General features: G+C 41.0%; 1 protein-coding gene across 4 annotated transcripts in view; it reads right to left on the reverse strand.

Annotated features, from left to right (window-relative positions):
- Positions 1-13877, reverse strand: part of COL4A4 (collagen type IV alpha 4 chain) — a 152661-nt gene that overhangs the window by 39306 nt on the left and 99478 nt on the right. For all 4 annotated transcript variants that reach the window (XM_042244323.2, XM_060411348.1, XM_027965246.3 and 1 more), the window contains exons 32-37: positions 12797-12904; positions 11190-11371; positions 10292-10355; positions 6983-7057; positions 2074-2181; positions 1141-1248 (exon numbers count right to left, since the gene is read on the reverse strand). In XM_042244323.2, coding sequence (XP_042100257.1) covers positions 1141-1248; positions 2074-2181; positions 6983-7057; positions 10292-10355; positions 11190-11371; positions 12797-12904 — 645 coding nt within the window. The remainder of the gene's footprint in view (positions 1-1140; positions 1249-2073; positions 2182-6982; positions 7058-10291; positions 10356-11189; positions 11372-12796; positions 12905-13877) is intronic.

The raw sequence follows: 13877 nt of genomic DNA on the forward strand, positions 1-13877 counted from the left end.
GGGATTAACATATACACAATACTATATATAATATAATCAACAAGGACCTATGTATAGCACAGGAAGCTAATATCAATATTTTGTTATTACAATATTACATTATTTCCTATATGGGAAAAGAATCTGAAAAAATAGATATGTATGTATATATGATTGAATCACCTAAAACTAAGACAACACTGTAAATGACCTATAATTCAATTCTTAAAAATGATTCTTGGTTTTTAAAGAAACTTATATTCTGGGATTTCCCTGGCAGTACAGTGGTTAGGACTCCATGCTTCCAATGCAAGGGGCAGGAGGTCGGTCCCTGGTTGGGGAACTAGGACCCCACATGCCTCATGGTGTGGGCAAAAAATTTACAAAGTTTTTTAAATTAAAAAAAATTAAACATTACACTCTGCTTGGTGAGAAAGACCTCTAAACAAAAATAAAAGTGGTACAACATAAGTATTTTGCTAGAGGTATACAAAAAGTACCATGGAAAAAAATATTTTTTCTACAATGAAAAAACGGACTGAAAAGGAATTAGTACCATTGATGAATGGAGGGTATGAGATTTGTTTATATATATTCTATTCTACTCTATTCCACAAGACCTATATTATAACCAATCTACTATACTTTTAAAGGGATAAAAACTTAACCAGGACAAAAACATTTCTTCATCAAAGATAATGAACATGGGTTCCTCCTTCACCATAGCATCTTATTATTTTATCTTCCTTCTACTTTGCATAACTGGCAAATACACATTTAATATCTGTCTCCCCTTCTAAACTGTGAACTCCATGAAGGCAGGAACTGTGTCCATTTTCTTCAACATTACGTGCCTAGTGTCTAACAAAGAAATCTAGGACACAAGAGCTTGACTCTGTGGGCTGAGAATAAATGCAAAGGCTCAAAAAATTATGGACAACAATGGGAGAAATGTCCTAAAAAATGAGCATCATTTTGGTAGAGCCGGTCAGGAGACCAGGCCAGTGCTGCCTGAGTAAGAAAGAAAAGGAGGTATCCATGGGCATCCTGGGAAAAGGGGGGCCCCAGAGCATGTCCCTGGGGTACGAGAGAGGCACTCTGAACTTGTGGGAGCATCACTGGCTAGAACTTTCTGAGGGGTCAGGGTTCCTTCCGACTTACCTTTTATTCCTGGAAGACCTGGTGCCCCTGGGTCCCCCACGATGCCTCTTGGTCCAGGATCCCCCACTTCTCCTGGGGGTCCCTGCAGCCCAGGCTCCCCTGGATTACCTGAGGACGACAGGGAGGTTTTGCAGGCATCCACCCCACTTCAGTACTCTTGCCTGGAAAATCCCATGGACTGCGGAGCCTGGTAGGCTGCGGTCCATGGGGTCACGAAGAGTCAGACATGACTGAGCAACTTCACTTTCACTTTTCACTTTCATGCATTGGAGAAGGAAATGGCAACCCACTCCAGTGTTCTTGCCTGGAGAATCCCAGGGACGGGGGAGCCTGGTGGGCTGCTGTCTATGGGGTCGCACAGAGTTGGACACGACTGAAGCAACTTAGCAGCAGCAGGTGATATACAAGTTTCATTAACTTGGGAGACCATCTATATTTTTAATACATGGGTCCCTGGGATATTGTTTTATTACCTTTCCTTCCTTAACCTCCTAGTTTTAATCTCAAGAGGAGAAAATACACTTCAAATTAAAGTTGCCAATTTTGATTTGAAATTTTCACTTGATTCTGAATTGGCAGGAGGAGGAGCCGTTGAAATGTTGTGTTGAATGGGTGAGGTGTGTAGGCTAAAGAAGAGGAAACCAGCGTCCTGAATGGAAGAAGCCTCAGGGAAGGCTGGAGAGAAGCTTTTCTCTGTCAGCCCATCACTTTGCGCCTGGCATCCTCCTTGGATGAAGACAGGTCTGTCTTCATTTGTTGCCAGACCACCCCAGTGAGACCAGTCTATCTCCAATTTAGGGGTCAGGGATAGGTATGTTTAAGTGACTTGTCCAGAGTCACAGGTCTGGGAAATGGCAGAGCCAGCTCTGGACCAGTCTAAAAGACAAGAGCTAGATGAGTGCCCAGGAAGTCTCCGGGCGCCTTTCACATTACCTGGACATCCTGTTGGTCCAGAGAAGCCAGGAGGTCCTGGCCTTCCGGGTGGTCCTCCAGGACCTTGAGCACCAGGCAAGCCCTGCTCTCCAGATGCTCCCAACTGTCCTAAAGAAAGAAGGATCAAACATCTGAGTAGTTGCAGTTTCTCTCCAAAGCAGTGAATCTATGAAACCTCCAATTTCAGCTCTTTCTTTTCTACTCTTACTTTTATATACACACAATTTTTCTATTGAAAAGATAACATATAGGAAAAATTTAAAACAAAACACCTATAATCCCACCAACTTAACACAGTATTTCATATGTATAACATTGTGCAAATAAGGCCTCCAATTTTATATTCTGATTTTTAATTAGCATTGTATCATAAGTAATCTTCCAAGCTTCATATCATTTTCCTAGTTATTGTTTTGAAACAACTGGCTGATAGCTTATTGAGTTAACCCTAATTAAATTAATTAACTAATTTTCTCTACTATTGGCCATCTGAGTTATTTCTAACTCTCACTGTTATGCATAATGATCTTTTTATATTTTCAATCAATTTTTTTCTCCTATTAAATTGTTTCCTTAGGAAAAATTCCTGGGAGTAGAATTTTTAGGTAAGAGAGTCTGATATTTTGGTTGTTTTTAATGCATTTTTAAGGGCTGAAGTATTTTAAAGTAAATCACAGACATCATGGAATTTCATCCCTAAATATCTCAGGAGGTATGTCTGAAAACATAAGAACATTTTCCTATGTGGCCAAAATAACATCATCACAGCCAAGAAAATTAATCATGTTCAATACTCATTCCATGCTTGAGTTGCCTCAATTGTCCTCTTAATGTCCTTCACAGCTGGTTTGTCCTCACTGGGTCCCCTTCCAGAACCACATATTACATCTGGTGGATACATCTACTAGGTTAAAAAAAAAAAATCGACCATGGTCCCCTTCTCAGGACAGTGACATGCTGAAGAGGAAGGCTCAGCTGCTTTTAGTGTTCAAGAACAGACCATTCAGCATTTGGTTCTTGAAAGAGGTTGCCTAGTGGTTTGGGATAAAGTCTCCATCAACTCACATCACCACACGTAACCCACCCACAGCCCTACAACTCTGAGAGCATAGCATATGCTCACTGGAGACTTTTTAGTTTTTGGATTTGTTTTCTTGCTAATCTAGTAAGAATGAAATGATACTTCAGACTCTAAGTCATATTTGATTACTAGGAAAGTTGACTTCGCCATGTATTTATTCATTATCTATGCCTGTAATACAATTTATATTTATAGGATAAACCAATAGTCTGTGCCAAAATTCATCAGTTGAATCTGCAAATAAATTACATGGTATTGTATTTACAAACCCATGGAGGTCATAGTCACTATTCTAAAACACAAGAAATAGCCTGTGTTAGTCTATACTTGTTCCTGACCAAATTCAAGATCTATGAGCTTCACTGTGTGTTGCTTTATTTATTCTGAAAATATCCCTGCAGTAAAGGTGTTAGTTGTATTAATTGCTCAGTTGTGTCCAACACTCTGCGACTATAGCCTGTCAGGCTTCTCTCATGAAATTCTCTAGGCAAGAATACTGGAGTGGGTTGCTATTTCCTTCTCCATGGGATCTTCCTGACCCAGGTATCAAACCCAGGTCTTTTGCATTGTGGAGAGATTCTTTACCATCTGAGGGCAGCATTTTTCTATTTGCAGATGAAAGTTGTTCAGTCGCTAAGTCATGTCCAACTCTTTTGCAACCCCATAAACTATAGCCTGCCAGGGTTCCTCTGTCCATGGGATTTCCCAGGCAAGAATACTGAGTGGGTTACCATTTCCTTCTCCAGGGAAATATTCCCTACCCAGGGATCGAACCCATGTCTCCTGCACTGGCGAGCAGATTCTTTACCACTGAGCCACCAGGGAAGCCCTTTTGCAAATGAAAAAACTGAACTATTAAAGGCTTGCCTCTCCAATCACAGTTGTATTAAGAACAGAACTTCTGAGTTAATCTTTACTGTATTTACTCTCTGAAACAAAGGAAGGGGAAGTAGAACTGAGCCCAGTACAATCATATAAAGTCCCCTGAGACAGGCTGCAGGTCCATGCCTTCTTGTTAGGCTTGTTCAAATTCAATCCAGCTTTTTTTCCTGTCAATGAAAATTGCATGTATAGGTAAACTCTGTGCTAGTACATAACGTATGATGTAACTTTAAAAATTTAAGCAAAAGCTATGGCATTTGGGAAAGGGAATGATTTAAATGGTGATAACCACAGGACACCAGGGAAATAACACCAAGGCAAATTTTCTTGAAAAAGTGAGCCTATACATAAAATAACTCTGCTTTATGATTTTTAACTTAAAATATTAGGTAATATAAAAGGTCTCCATTTTGGACTATTTTCAGCTCATGAAATCTTACTTTCTTAAAGGTTTTACATAAAAATAGCAGTAAGTGTGGAAAGATTTCTTCATGTTTTGCTGATGATGACAATGATGAATTACACATTGCATTTGTGTAGCACTTTTTGGTTTACTAATCGCTTTCAGGGAATCTCACTTGATCTTCAGAACAACCTGTAATCTGCTGAAAGCCAGTTTACAGATGAGCAAACAGCTCAGAGATGATAAGCAACTGGCCCAAGACCACATGTTCAGTGGTAATGGAGGGTGACTGAACCAGTGATTTTCCTTTCTGAGACCTCATTCTGGTCCTTTTTATGAACCCCTACAATGCTAATCTCAAAGCTATTTTCCCCTCCAAATGTACACACATAAGCTATACATCTCAGTTAAAATTATATTATCTAAATCTATTTCACATGCCAGAGGTAAAAGACCCAAAGGGAAGGGAATGGAAAAGGAAGTTTTTGCCAGAATAATGGCGTGTTCTTCCATTAGATTTCCATTTTAGCAATTTATGGTATAAAAACAAAATTTAATTCATTCTTATTGTAAATATGGCTTCCCTGTGCCTATAATTTTTTGAATTGCAGAGGTGGACTGAGGAGCCTGGAGGGCTGCTGTCCATAGGGTCGTACAGAGTTGGACACAACTGAAACGACTTAGCATGCATGCATGCGTTGGAGAAGGAAATGGCAATCCACTCCAGCACTCTTGCCTGGAGAATCCCAGGGACAGGGGAGCCTGGTGGGCTGCCGTTTATGGGGTCGCACAGAGTCGGACATGACTGAAATGACTTAGCAGCAGCAGCAGCAGCAGCATAGATTGTAAATGGCTTCCCTTGCAGCTCAGATGGTAAAGAATCTATCTGCAATGCAGGAGATGTGGGTTTGATCCTTGGATCGGAAAGACCCCCTGGAGAAGGGAATGGCTACCCAGTCCAGTATTCTTGTCTGGAAAAACTCCATGGACAAAGGAGCCTGGTGGGCTGTATAAGTACTTGGGGTCAGAAAGGGTCGGACACGATTGAGCGACTAACACACACACATAGCGTGTAAAGACAACTGAAACTCTATAAAATGTCTTAAGTTAAAAAACAAATTTTTTTTTATTCTTTAAAATAAATAAATACATAAGTGAAACTAAAACAAAGAAATAAAAATTCCCATAATAGGTCTGCTCAGATTGTGTGTCATATGGAATGAAACATGACCATCACCAAAGAGAATTTGAAGATAAAGCATGAAACTATTAATAAGAGATATTTAATTTACAAGTGCATGCTCAGTCATGTCTGACTCTTTGTGACCACATGAACTGTAGCCTGTGAACAGGCTCCTCTGTACACACGATTCTCCAGCAAGAATACTGGAGTGGGCTGCTATTTCCTCTTCCGGGGATCTTTCCATTCCAGGGATTGAACCGGTGTTTCCTGTGTCTCCTGCATTGGCAGGCGAATTCTTTACCACCGAGCCACCTGGGGAGGCCTTAATTTACAAGGTACTCATCTAACCGTAAACCTGGTCTCTAACCTGTCCACTATCAGCTTAACAGCACTGGGCATCACTGATTGAACCAATTACCTGTGGAGAAACAAACATTCTTTCCTGGCAGTGGATATCCCTGCACACACCTTTGTACATCTGTCTGATTATTGAGCTGTATTCCAACACGAGGAATTAGTAAAAGGCTATGTGTATTTTGTCAGCTGTGGGTCATCTACCGTAGGCAACCTCAGCCTCTATGGAGAGTAAGTACTCACTGGAACACTGTCATCTGTTCTGAGGGATTACACATCAGCTGTTGCTGATAAACAGAGTACTGTTTCCAAAGACTTGTGGATGACGAAGCTTTACCTTTTTTTTTTCTTTGGCTTGGATTTTAGTAAATTAGATACACAGGAAATGCAGTATTCTATAATATTATATCTCAGCAACAGCAGCCCTCAGGGCATTCACCTATGCTTTTCTGAGTAGAAAAGAAAGGGTTGGAATGAAAACCTGCCACTGTAGTCAGTTGAGTGGTTCTTGCTTAATTATCATTTTTAGTTACAGAGATTGCAAAAGGGTCCAGATTTTCATTTTTGACCCTGGGAAGTGTGTTAACATCCCAGGTCATGGGACCCATGATGGCAAGAAGATGGAGAGTCTCTGGTGTTCTCCCAGATCAGTGGTTATACACAAGTTTTCTGTTTTTTTTTTTTTTTTAAGTTTTATTTATTTATTTGGCTGTGTCAGGCCTTTGTTGTAGTGTACAGGTGTCTCTAGTTGTGGCACATGGATATACTCACCCCATGGCATCTGTGATCTTAGTTCCCTACCGGGGACTGAACCCTTAGAAGGCAGATTCTTAACCACTGGAGCACCAGGGAAGTCCCTATACACAGTCCTTCTGATATGTATCTTAATGAGTAAAGGGGGGAGAAAATACTGATACAATCATTCCCAACTAGGAGGATGAAGTAATTGTTCCAGTTTTCAAAACACACTCTTTTTTGTTTGAATAAGAAAACGTTGGGTCTGTACCTGGATATCCGGGGCTACCTGGCTCACCCTTTGGACCAGGTAGGCCAAACTGACTTGCAGATTCCCCTTTGTATCCTGTAAGTGATAAAATACACACATTATTTAAGAGAGTTTATATTTTTTCTTCCAAGTGACATAATAACGTTCACGTATTTGTGTCTTTATAGTCTATCTTTAATGTTCTAGGAAAGGATTTTTTTTGAAAAACGCTTTTTTTCCCCCTACATAAGAACATAAGGGATGCAAGGTGAGATTTAAGAACACAGATGTAAGGTATGATTTAAACACACACACATACACACACACACGTTTATAGTTCATGACAGTCACAAGAAACAAGATTGTTTATTCTTAAGCTTATTCTTAATAAACTTAAATTTTTAATTTTCTAAAGTAGTTTCAAATTTAGATGTCTATTTAAGCAACTACTTGGCATTGAGTAACTATATCCTCATACTGTTTTTCAGGAAGAGAAAGCAGAAATTGTTACTGTTTCGGCTACTGCAATCACATTTCAAGCTCTCTACAAGGAAGCTCAACTCAGTGTCCTTGTAAAAAAAAAAATCACAAAAAGTCATCTTATTGATGACTTCACAAGGCACATTAAAAGGCCATTGTAGGCAGTGATTCTCATAGTCCCACAGAGCTGTTCCACACTGCTGCTGTGTCCTTTCAGACACAAAGACCCATTAATACATTATAGCTGAGAGTCAATTAAGAAGACGCTTACTCCTTGGAAGGAAATTTATGATCAACCTAGACAGCATATTAAAAAGCAGAGACATTACTTTGTCAACAAAGGTCCATCTAGTCAAGGCTATGGTTTTTCCAGTAGTCATGAATGGGTGTGAGAGTTGGACTACAAAGAAAGTTGAGCACCAAAGAACTGATGCTTTTGAACTGTGGTGTTGGAGAAGACTTTTGAGAGTCCCGTGGACTGCAAGGAGATCCAACCAATCCATCCTAAAGATCAGTCCTGGGTGTTCATTGGAAAGACTGATGCTGAAGCTGAAACTCCAATACTTTGGCCACCTGATGTGAAGAGCTGACTCATTTGAAAAGACCCTGATGCTGGGAAAGATTGAGGGCAGGAGGAGAAGGGGATGACAGAAGATGAGATGGTTGGATGGCATCATTGACTCAATGGACATGAGTTTGAGTAAACTCCAGAAGTTGGTGATGGATAGGGAGGCCTGGTGTGCTGTGGTCCATGGGGTAGCAAAGAGTCGGATACAACTGAGCAACTGAACTGAACTGAGAGCCAATTATAAACGGCAGATTCAAAATGGTGGAGTAGGGAAGGGCAAAATAATTGATGTGGTTGTAAGAGAAGAAGAGAGCTAATTAGGCATATGTTGTAGCACCTGCCCACCAACACCCCTTTAAAGGGGTCCCACCCACACCTTAGAGAAGGTTCTCTTCCACCTGACCCTACTCATAACTGGGGTTAGTCATTTGAAGGGTACAAATCTGGTCCATCCCAGGTCAGCCAGTCTTTGAGAAATTATAATAAAAAGTAAAAATTTGAGGTCCTTGTCTATTGAGGCAGAAATCAAAAGCATTTTCATGATGGAGGTTGGTTATCACAATGTCCTGATACAGATCACCTTCGAGTGAATTCCAAACATCCAGAGAGATTCAGAAAGGATACTGAATACAGAGTGATAAAGCTGGTTGTAGTCAGATAAGTGAGAAAGCAGACCATGGAGACAAGTCTCAAGAGAAAAAAACTATGGATTGCCCAAGGGGTAGGTTCCATCAGACTGTGGTCCAGCAGAACTATAGCTCTTACTTCTGGGCTACATGAGACAGCTTTTACTTCAGTACCTTCACTGTACTTCATTTTCTGGAAAAGATGGCCAAATGCAAGGAGGAGGGAAATGAGAAGAACTAGGTTTGTTCTTTGAAAGAGCCGAAACACCTATAATAAATGCATAGATGAGTAGAAGAGATGAGGAGTGTGTTTCGAGCACTGAAGCTATACAATGTCAAAATCCAATATGAAAACTTTCCTATTTGTAAGTATTTCTGAAGAGGAGAGCTAATTTATTCTTTCTGAATAAGTAAAGTTGCACAGTTCATTTTTTTTATAAAACAATTATCCCATTATTTATGGAGTGTCTCTCAAAGTAAAAAGCACGTTTCACTGGTAGCAAGGGAGAAGATTTTTAGGCAGCTCACTGATTACTGTTTCATATTTTAGAGTTATTTATTTTAACCTATATTAAAATAAAACATAACTGTACATCAAGCCTATAAATTCACAGATAGTGAGGGTAAGGCTAAGGTTAAAAAGGTGAATCATTTTAAAGTAGATTTAAAGAAAAATATTAACCCAATGGTGCACAAAAATAGGAAAAATATTAAAGCTTGTGTGTAAACATTGCAATTTAAGATAGCCTGATTTTTGTTTGTTTGTTTAATCTGCATAATCAGTTAATGAAACCTCTTTTTGTAAGGACATTTTTAACCTGGGGTTATTCCTATTTTCCTGGAAACCTGATAAAGGTAGACTGTAAGTTGACATGATAAAGGTAGAATGACAAGGCAACATCGTCCCTGGCATAAATTAAACTAAGGCCTGGGAGGCCAAATGCAGCCTGCAGACTTCTGTAAATAAAGTTTTATTGGAACATAGCTATACCCCCTTTGTTTTCATGCTGCTTTCATGCTTGCTGTGTTTTCATGTACTGTTGTTGCAGCAGAGCTCACACAGCTAAAGATATTTATGATCCGGCCCTCTGTAAAAAATGCATTTGCTGACCTTTGGCTGGTGGTAAAAAATCCCAATTGTAAATTACACTTGGCCCAGGAACTCTTAGTGAGCTATTAACACTTGGTGAGAAGCCATGGCTTTGGCTTTCTCTGTCTACCATGACTCTTGTAACCCAGCCCCTAAAAGCTGTACCTATGCAGTTTTTAGAAGAGATACTGGTTCCTCTGGGGCATGGGACATGGGCCACCACTGTGGCCCTGTCTCCTTGCACCTGAGCTGTCACTTAGGGAGCTGCAGTCACTAGAACAGACGTGAGAACTCCTACCAAGCACGCAGACATGTTTTCTACACAGTACCATTGGATCTGAATATATACAGATTGGATCTATATATACCATTGGATATATACCATTGGATCTATATGTATACAGATGATTTAGGTCTTATCTGACTATCTAGCAGAGTCTGCGAAGAACTCTTTAAGTGTTACAGCTTGTATACTTTGCTTTACATGCCAAAGGTACTTGCTTACAATGTTACAAACATCCAGGACTATGAGCTTGGTGGATGGCTACTGTATTTCCAAGCCATACCTTTAGGTCCTCTTGTACCATCAATTCCTGAAGGTCCCGGGCACCCTGGAGAACCTGGCTCACCCTGATAGTTTAATGAAACAGAAGTAAGACTTTAACTGAATTTCAAATACAAATGACACACTCTTGATATGACCCAGTTATCATTCCCTATAACAAATTTGGCTTTTATAATTTGCTGTGGTAAAGAAAATTGGAAATGCATTGCAAGCATATCACTGCATGCATCTAGTTTGTAAACAGTTGACAAAATGCTTCCAGAAGTAGTGATACCAACAGGAGGTATCCAATTCTCTATATTCGATTGTAAAACAGTAATTGCATCACATCATTTGAACTTTAAGTTTTGAATGAATGAACTGATACCAAATAAAATATAATTATAAAGCTTTAAAAATCTATTTTACTCCAAACAATGAGTAGCAGAGTATGCTATACATTTTCCAGAAGTTGTAAGTTAGGCTCCTACAGTTGTACTTCTGGGGTATTCGGCTCATGATTGTAAAGATAAAAAATATTTGAAACAAAATCTATGGTATCTGCCGTTGGATAGGAAGACTTTGAAAGCAGAATTTGGGTCCTTTTTCACATGACTCTTTAATCTGGTGAACCAGCCGTCCTGAGGCAAGTCTTTATGAAGCTATTTAAATGAAGGAGGGTTAGTATGCAGAGTAAGTGACTTGATCATCTGTGTCACTGGAACCAGGCGTGAGCACTGGCCAGAAATTAGTTACAGCATGGCCTTCCAGAGTCTCCATTCTTCTCTCGACCAACTTCTTACATTCTAAAAGCTGTTGAAAGGACCCTGCCATACACTGGCAAAGTAAGATGCCTAAAGGGCATCCCCAGGGCAGAAAGCTTTTATTTTTTCTTTCCTTCCAAAACAGCAGCTGCTTACCTGGTCACCAGGAAATCCTGGAAAACCAATGATCCCTCTCAGCCCAGGTGAGCCTGGAGGGCCTGGGGGTCCAGGAAGCCCTGGCTGCCCATTTCTTCCGGGCTCTCCAGGGTGTAATCCAGGTGGTCCATAGCTTCCTGGCTCTCCTCTCCTTCCTTGCATCCCAGGATGACCTTTATCACCTGATGGAGTTGGAAGAGTCACAGACCTCTTAGAGGAAATTTTAGGCTGGGTGATAGTTAGGCTACAGGCTTTTGGTCCTACTTACAGGAGATGAGGGCTTCTCTGGTGGCTCAGATGGTAAAGAATCTGGCTGCAGTGTGGGAGACCGGGGTTTGATCCCTGTGTTGGGAAGATCCCCTGGAGGAGGGCATGGCAGCCCACGCCAGTATTCTTGCCTGGAGAATCCCCATGGATAGAGGAGCCTGGCAGGGTGCAGTCCATGGGGTGGCAAAGAGTCGGACACAACTGACTGACTAAGCATATAGGAGATGAAGCCATGTCCTAGGAATTAAGAATACTAATTCCTGCCCTAAACCACATCACAAAGGTTTCTGGCTTCTGTGATCTCACTGTAAAAAGGATTCCTCCATAAACAGACCCAGGGCTATCCAAGAGAAGGATGCTTTATTTATTCCAGCATCACTTGCTTTATTATAACACGCTTATTTTACAGATGAGGAAGGACTCACCCAGAGAAGTTAAAACATTCATCCTCTAAAAACTAGTTGAAGAAAGAACCCAGATCTCATGAAGATCAGGTCTAAACCAGGGAAGGGGAACACAAACTCGCCATCAAAGCCCTTGCTCTGCAGTGTATCTGAGGGCCAGCAGCGCAGGCATCGAGGAGCATGTTAGAAATCCAGACCTGCTGATTCAGTAACTGCATTTTAACAAGGGCTGCCAGGGATGCCCACTGAAGGCTGAGTAGCACCTTCTGTACTTGAAATTCTGGATAGTCACTGTGCTACTCATTTGAATGAAAGTGTTAGTTCTGTCTGCCTCTTTGCAACCCCATGGAGTGTAGCCCACCAAGCTCCTCTGTCCATGGGATTCTCCAGGCAAGAATACTGGAGTGGGTTGCCATTCCCTTCTCCAGGGTGTCTTCCTGACCCAGGGATTGAATCTGGGTCTCCTGCATTGCAGGCAGTTTCTTTACTGTCTGAGCCACCAGGGAAGCCCAAACCCAGAAATACTGTAAACCTGGAACCAGTATTTCAAGTATCTAGTCTGGACTGACTCTAGTTGGGAATATCCGAATCTATTTCTTTTTTTATTCTGCAGGCACACGGGCTTAATTCACAGTACATGGGATCTTCCTGGATCAGGGATTGAACCCGTGTCTCCTGCACTGGCAGGCAGATTCTTTATCACTGAGCCACCAGGGAAGCCCCTAAACACATATGAACTACAGCTAAGTTCTAACATGGAAAAAAAGTACCATGAGGGAGATTCCTAAGCCTATATTTTTATTTTTATCTAACGATGACCTTTCCTAAACTCTGTATTACAGCTTCCTTGCAAAAGTTGTCTAATATACATGCTTGTTTGAATGATCTGTAAAGAAGTTAACTTACTTGGTATGGTTAAAAAACATAAGCACTTACCATTTTCTCCTGGGAATCCACCATCCCCAGAAGGTCCAGGTTCTCCTGTTTCCCCCTTCTTGGAAATAATATCCATTTCTCCTTCATATCCCGGGGGTCCTCTTGCTCCTTTAGAGATTAAATATAAGAGCAAAACAAATTATGACTGTATAAGAAGCATCAGACATGTGATTATTCCTTTGTGGCTCTTCACATCCAGTTTGCAAATTCTCATTCAACCTAAACTGTATTTATGTTCATAGACTGCACGGTATCAACATTGTTGATTGACTTCATAGAGGACGGTCCAAGCCTTTTACACTCCTTTCTCACCTTGTCCAGCAATGGTGTCTGATATATAGTAAGTCCCTACCTATGAATGGGTTATGTTCCTAGAGTGCATCTGTAAGTCCAATTTGTAAGTCCAACAAAGTTAGCCTAGGTTCCCAACTAACACAGTTGGCTCATATAGGACTATACTGTAATAGGTAAATAATACACAAAAGCAAACACACACACACAAATTTTAATGTTATAATAGAGGATCTTGAAAAATAAAGTGAAGAAAGTGAAAGTGAAGTCGCTCAGTCGTGTCCGACTCTTTGCGACCCCATGGACTGTCGCCTACCAGGCTCCTCTGTCCCTGGGATTTTCCAGGCAATGGAACTGGAGTGGATTGCCATTTCCTTCTCCAGCAGATCTTCCCGACCCAGGGATCAAACCCAGGTCTCCCGCGTTGTAGACAGACGCTTTACCATCTGAGCCAGGGAAGTACTTACAATAGCTGTATACAGGGGCTGGCATCAAGTGAACAAGCAAGAAGAGTTAGTGACCGGAGGAGGGACAGGAGGTGGGAGATGGCAGAGCTGAAGGATCGTCAGCAACAGGAGACAGAGGGAGAAAGGCAGTTTCACTCATGCCTGACATTGACGGAACGCATGTTTGCATCTTTGAAAGTTCACAACTTGAAAATTCATGTGCGGGGGACTTACTGTACACTGAGTGCTCAGGGAATGTTTGCTAAATTCAAGCAAACTGGTCTCGGTGAAAAAAGGCTTGAAAAGTTCCAGGTCTAAAATACATCTCTTTATCCTGTAAATTT

This window comes from Ovis aries, chromosome 2 (genome assembly GCF_016772045.2).
Source record: "Ovis aries strain OAR_USU_Benz2616 breed Rambouillet chromosome 2, ARS-UI_Ramb_v3.0, whole genome shotgun sequence".
NCBI lineage: Eukaryota > Metazoa > Chordata > Mammalia > Artiodactyla > Bovidae > Ovis > Ovis aries.